At 44.2% G+C, this 6585-nt stretch overlaps 1 protein-coding gene across 1 annotated transcript; it reads left to right on the forward strand.

Moving 5' to 3' along the window:
• Positions 1–1032: 1032 nt before the first annotated feature.
• FAM181B (family with sequence similarity 181 member B) lies at positions 1033–6316 on the forward strand. The gene is given in 5 exon segments (XM_032771758.2): positions 1033–1696; positions 1698–1789; positions 1792–1872; positions 1875–1894; positions 1897–6316. Coding segments are annotated over 5 exon segments (1137 nt in total). The 5' UTR covers positions 1033–1277; the 3' UTR covers positions 2422–6316.
• The last annotated feature ends 269 nt before the right edge of the window (positions 6317–6585 follow it).

Raw genomic sequence — 6585 nt, forward strand, 5'->3', positions numbered from 1 at the left:
AGTATGGCCATTCTTATGTTCTAAAACCAAACCAAATTTACCAGTTTGACTTTTCTTTGGAAACGCTGACACATGAACTCTCTGTTGGTGAAGTCATTGTTTTCTGCAGAAATACTTTAGTATAAACCAAACTTCGCTATAATTAGGATATGAAATTTGGACATTGTAATGTATTTAAACAATTCAAGATTTTCATTTTACTCTACAAACTTGATCCAAAATTCACTGTGAGCAGGCTCTACTGCAATTGCTTGAGAAAGACTGAGAGAATTGAGACTCATTTTGCAGTGAATTTAGTTTAGTCCCTTTGACTCTCTCAGGATATACAAGATTTCCCACTTTTTAAAAATGTCTTAAATAATATGTCTTTAACAGTTTTCTTTTACTGGAAAATGAAATAAAATTTAAAAAATAAACATTTCAAGGCAGATCCTTTTGTACTTGAACAGACCTTTGAAATTATTCTATTTTCTCTATTTTTAAAAAATCTAGCCTATTTTAGTTCCAATCGTGCATGAATTTACACACATGCTTAACACGAGACTAGTCCAATTAAAGTTTCTGCAGGATGGGGGGCCTTAGAGTTTTCCCAAGTCACATCTGCCTAGTCACATTTAAAAACATATTTACAAACACATTTTATGCTTTAAAACACTAGCATAGAGTAGTGCAGCTCCCCCCCATCCTTGTTGTCACTCTTCACACTGAGTAGACCCTTGTAAGCTAGGGTTACCAGTAAATACATAGGTAAAGTTGCTTTAGTGGCATTTAAAAGCATGTTAGCTATTATGTTTATAAACTCAACCTGTTTCCTAGTCCACACAGGGCCTAAAGCACCCATCACTGTGATGTCCAAGCACCACACAAACAATAAAAATTAGCTCTGGATGCGCCCTAAATGACAGTTGCCACAAGAGAATGAAAACAAAGGGTTAACAATCAGTTCAACTCCAGGTCCCTCCTTTTTTTTTTTTTTATAAACACGGCATCATTAGCCCCCTCCTCTTCCACCTCTTCCAAGAACTAATGAACTCCCTTGGGGAGGGGAAAGCAAGTAGAACAGGAGCTGGTGTAGCGATCTGTAGTTTGCCTTGGTGTCCCCTCCCAGGCAGCAGCAGGACTAAGGGTTTGCAGAGCACCCTGGCAGGACCATGACACACACACACTGGGGCCACAGCGGACAACCTTTCACCAGGGGCAAAAAGTAGCTTCCCTGCCCAGGCGCTGAACGCACAGGCAGCTGCAGCAGCAGCCAGGGGCAGAGGAGAAGGGAGGCGATGGCTGTGCAAGCTGCTATCCTCAACCCCCATCACTTCATCCCCTTCTGCTTCCCGGGCTCCGGGGGCCTGGCGGACTATGTTGACCTTGAGAAGAGCTACGAGGACGGGGGAGCTGCTCTCCTGGGAGGAGGAGTAGGGGGAGGAGAAGACCCAGGAGATTTTAAAGAAGCCACCAGGGACCTGCTGAGCTTCATAGACTCGGCGTCCAGCAACATCAAGCTGGCGCTGGACAAGCCCGTCAAGTCCAAGAGGAAAGTGAACCACAGGAAGTACCTGCAGAAGCAGATCAAGCGCTGCACGGGCATCAACGCCTCCGCCCCTGCAGCGCCAGCCCCGGCCGGGGGCCAGGAGCTGCCCAAGCGGCCGGCCCCGCCGGCAGGGGCCGCCTCGCCCCAGCCTCCTTGCCCGCCGGCCCCGCGGCCATTGCAAGCCCCCTGCCAAGCGGGAGGCCTCGCAGGCGGCCAGCAGCCTGCAGAGCAAGAGCCTGGCCGCCCTCTTCGACTCCCTGCACCAGGCCGGGCTGGCGAGAAGGGCCCGGCCGGCGGCAGTGGCGGGGGCGGCCCCCGCAAGGTGCCGCTGCGGAACCGCAACCTGCGCCTTCGTTCTTCACCGAGCGGTGGCGCCGCCGCCGCCCCGCGCCAGCCCTAAGGCGCCGGAGCGGGGCGGCGGCAGCCCGGAGACGGCGGAGTTCTTCGAGCTGCTGGGGCCCGACTACGGCGGCCTCCTCCCGGAGCAGCCCCCCGCGCCGGAGGGTTTTCCGGCTCGCCTGCCCCCGGAGCTGGGCATGGAGCCCGCCCTGTACGAGCCCCACCTCCCGCCGCTGCCCCCGCACCTGCTCGGGGGGATGCTCTACCCCGAGCCCGCCTGGAGCCCCCCCGCCAAGAAGAGCCCCCCGGCGGCGGCTTCCTGCAGCAGTTTGAGCCTGCCCGAGAGCTTGCGGCCCCTGCCTGCCCTGGGGGCCACGGGAGCGCCCATCTACCCTGCCAGCTCGGAGCCGGCCCCCGCGGGAGGCGAGGAGAGCCCAGCCCAGCTGGCCGCCGCCTTTGCGCCCTACTTCCCTGACTGCCCCCTCCCTCTTCCTCCTCCCATGCCTTACGAGTACAGCGCCGGGTACAACAGGGTGGCCTATTCGGGCCTCTAGGGGAGGTTTGGGGTGAAAGGCAGGGCCGTAGGCTGCTTGTAACGTACCAGCTGGCAAAAAGCCGAGATCACTTTAATTCCCCTCCCTTTACACTGTTTGACTTAGGACAATAAACTCAGAAAGAAAACAGGAGGGGAGGAGGGGGGGCGCTGTGGAGTGGGGCTCGCTCCCACTTAGCCCTTAATCCTGGGGCTGGGTTATAGCTGATGATTACCAGCCTGACAGGTTTCTTTCCGTAGCCAGAGTGTTTTGGTTTGGTTACTAGTCCTGATTCTTCTGTCCTATACACCAGTGTAACTCCATTGATGTCAGTACAGTCAAGGGCCTGATCCAAAGCCAACTGAAGACAATGGGAGTCTTTTCACTAACTTCAGGGGGCTTTGGGCCAGACACTAGTGCCACAGAGAAAAAGGTCAAGCTCTTTAGCTGCAGTAAATTGGGCCAGATTTTCCATAGAGCATAATACCTGACTCTGCTAGTAGTCGCACTGAAAATAATGCGACTGTTTTGTAAGAGTGGCAGAATCTGGCCTTTAGGTTTTTGTTTACCTTCACATTCTGAACGGTCTCCCCTCTCCTTGTTTGGGTTCTATCACTGCACATAATAAAAATGTAAGCTATTTTATTCTTTCAGGTGTTTTTATAGCGCACAGTAACTACATGTTAGCATTTATTAGAGATATGTTTTTATTTTACTGTAGGCAAATGCAATTGATTTACATGTCTTATGTTATATTGCAACGGGGGCTACTTTTTCTTTAAAGCAGCCCTGACCAATTGTAAGTGACTTGAGTTTAAAAGTAAAACTCAGTCAGCTCTTACAGTGTATTTAAAATCTTGTCCCACACTTGTGTGCGTCATAAGTGCTGGCAGATTTTCAACAGAGGACACAAACAAGTGCAAAAAATAATTTAAAAAAAAAATCAAGAGAACAACAAAAATAACTATCAACGCTGTTACCAAATCTTAGTGTCCTGAAATTTAACGACGTGTTGCAGAATATTGCAAACAGCAATTCTATAATATAAGTTAATTGATGGCATATGTTCTGGCCAAAACGTACTGTAGCAACGTGATTCCCACAAACTGTGTTGGATTTCTTTCAGGAATGTGTCAAAGCATTGAAAGTGATGCAGATCCGTTCTATTGTGTACAGGAGATTATTTGATAATCATTTAAATTATGTATAAAAGTCTATGATAAGTCCTATGAAAATAAAGCTGCACAATGGCTTAAAGACCTGTGGCTGTTACTACTGTTGGAATGACATACACTAGAGTATCTCCCACGTCTTCATTTTTGGTAAAGTTCATTCGCTAGATTTGGCTGGCAGAATTTAAGACAGCCTAGTGGTCACTTTTGTCTTCCCTAAATCCTCTGAAATGCTGTACTTTACCCTCAACAACCTGTTCCTGTTTTGTGTTCTTCTCTATTGAGTGTTTCAGTAAGATACTGGAATGACAGGAATGGTAGCAAATTATTATAAGGCCAAAGGATCCAAATACTTACTTTCAGGAAATTAGTTCAACAGAATGTTAAGTTTCCTTTTGGGGAGTTGGTTGGGATGCCAATCTTAAAAGGCAGCGCTGGATTTTGGCTTTGGGCCAGTTAGAATTGGATTGTTTGTTTTTAAACTGGGAGTCAAATGGACAAGAAGTGTGAGGTACGGTGAACCAAGTAGTACTCCCAGAGATGGCAAATCATTCTACCCTAGGACATTGAAGGGAATTAAGAATAAAATGCCTCTTTCAGTAACAAGTGCAAATATTTTTAACAGATTTATGATCAAGAACATTAAGATGTATGGAAGGGGAAACATGACTTTAAATAATACTTTGGAAATAAATGATTAGTCTTTCAGCTAACTGTTTCAGTAATGGGCTTGATTTTGCTTTTCAACAACAAAAATAATAGCTGATATTTATACAGCATCTTTCATCCAAAAAGATCCTCAAGTGATTTACAAATTACCTACCTATGTATACAGGAATCACTTCACTGGAAAGGAGGCACACTGGGCTGATATGAGGCATCTGTTTAATAACTGCACAGTGCTGTATTGTACACTGTAAATTCAATGCACTTTTAAAATATTGATTTTACTATAGTTTATTTCACTAAGCTTAAAAGAATGTATGAAAACAATGGACAGTCAGTCCAGCCTATGTAGGTAAATAAGAGAACCCTGACTCCTTGGTCAGTTATAGTACAGAATAGCATCATACTATGTTTGCTCCATTCTGTATTCTTTACTTAGGCAAATCTACTGAAAAGTGTGGGAGTTTTGCTTTTTTTTACAGAGTGTCGCATCAGAGCCAGTGTAGTAGCATCATGTAATTCAATTTTAGATTGTCAGGACAAGGTTGATTTCAATCTCATTTGAGTTGGTAATTTTTCTGCTGTCTGGTAATGAATGGTTTTGTTCTATTCTCTGCGTGTGATTGTGTAGCAGTTTTGGACCATTATGTTTCCTCTTTGGACACTTCAGATCGAATGGCCTTGCACTGATATATTTAGCATAATATTACTTTGTCACGAAACTTTCTGACTTGAGGCATGCTCCTGAATCCTTTGCATACTCAACTCTCCCAGCGACTTAAGGGAAATTTTGGGTGTACAAGGAAGGCAGGGATGGCCAATTGACTTTCATATGTTGAGAAGGGATATATTTTCACCTGAACTTTTTATTGAGCATTTTTATTTGTCTCTCAGGCTATGCAAATCCTGCATGTGAAAATTTATAATCACTGGAGTCCTTATTCTATTTCATTCTATTTCAGGCAAAGTTCCCACTGACATCAGTGGGAGTTTTTCCGAAGTAAGGACTAACCGAGGTCTTCAGGAATGGACTCTGGAAGAGAGGGATTGCAATATACCAGTTGTGAAAGTACTGACTCTGATTCTCCATTGCCCTGCACCTTCTGTGGGAATTGGCATCTGTTCAAAGAGGGCGTAAAATGCTGACTTGGTAGCATTTTACACTCATTTTGCACTCTTTGCCCTGGTGTAAATGACTAATCAAAATGCAGAGAGATGGAAAATCAGTCTCGCAGGGTCTGATGCTCCTCTCACATCAGTGTGAGAAGCAGCTCAGTTGAAATGAGTGGAGTTACGCTGGTATAAAACCAATGTAGCAGGCTGATCTCACTTCCACTGATGTTATAGAAGGACTCTTTCTGTTGACTTCAGCAAGAGTTGGATCAGGCTCTGAGTGAGAGAAGAATCAGGCTCACTGAGCCGCAGCTGGAATCCCTTTTCTTACCTTTTACTCAGGCAAAACTCCCATTGCCATAAATGAGAATCTTATTGAAGAACTTCGGGATTTGGTCCACTGAATATATTTTAAAATTAGTCTTCACTTATAGTGCAAGTGTGTTTCTGGTATAGAAGTATTTTAGGGCTAATCTGCACAACAGTTATTGCAGAGCAAACTGAGTGGCTGACAACACTAAAGCGGCTAACAATGGTTGAGTTGATCTAAACAATTGTTTCTCCCTGAAAAATACCAAACAAAGGACTTCTATGCAACCTTTAAAAGGAATTGTGTACCACACTGCATGCCTTGAAGTGAAGGTGATTGGATCATTTCCAGATTGAATAGCGCCATCTACTGCCGCTGAAAGGCTGTGTTATGTTCTCTGTGTTTTGTGTGGGCTTTTATTTTTGCAGGTTTGCACAAGTATAATAATATAGTCATAACGTAAATACCATACAGAAGTCCCATTTACTCTTAAATGCTGTTGGGAAATTACTTAAACTATTTAAAAGCCCAATATTGAGTGTTTTTCCGAATAAAATTTTTTATAACTGAGCAGGATATTGTGTCCAATGTGCTTTTACAAGAAGTCACTGTCTTCAGTTTTGAGAACTAAAATTGATCCTTTTTAGCTTTTTTTTTTTTTTTTTTAAAAAGACGTGTATTGTGTTCCTTTCAATACAGATAGATAGAGATGCATTTTCCAGCTGGTTTTATTCTTCACTGAAATATGTGTGTTTACTTATGAGGATCTATTATTAAATCATCAAAATAGCTACTTTTAAAAATAGCCCAGGTAGTACATCAAATTTACAAAGTTCTGTTTTGTGGCTGAAATATTTTATGCATATTGTACTATTTGATCAAAATCTTCTCTGGAAATGAATATACAAATCTGTTAATTTTTTA

This window comes from Chelonoidis abingdonii, chromosome 1 (assembly GCF_003597395.2).
Source record: "Chelonoidis abingdonii isolate Lonesome George chromosome 1, CheloAbing_2.0, whole genome shotgun sequence".
NCBI lineage: Eukaryota > Metazoa > Chordata > Testudines > Testudinidae > Chelonoidis > Chelonoidis abingdonii.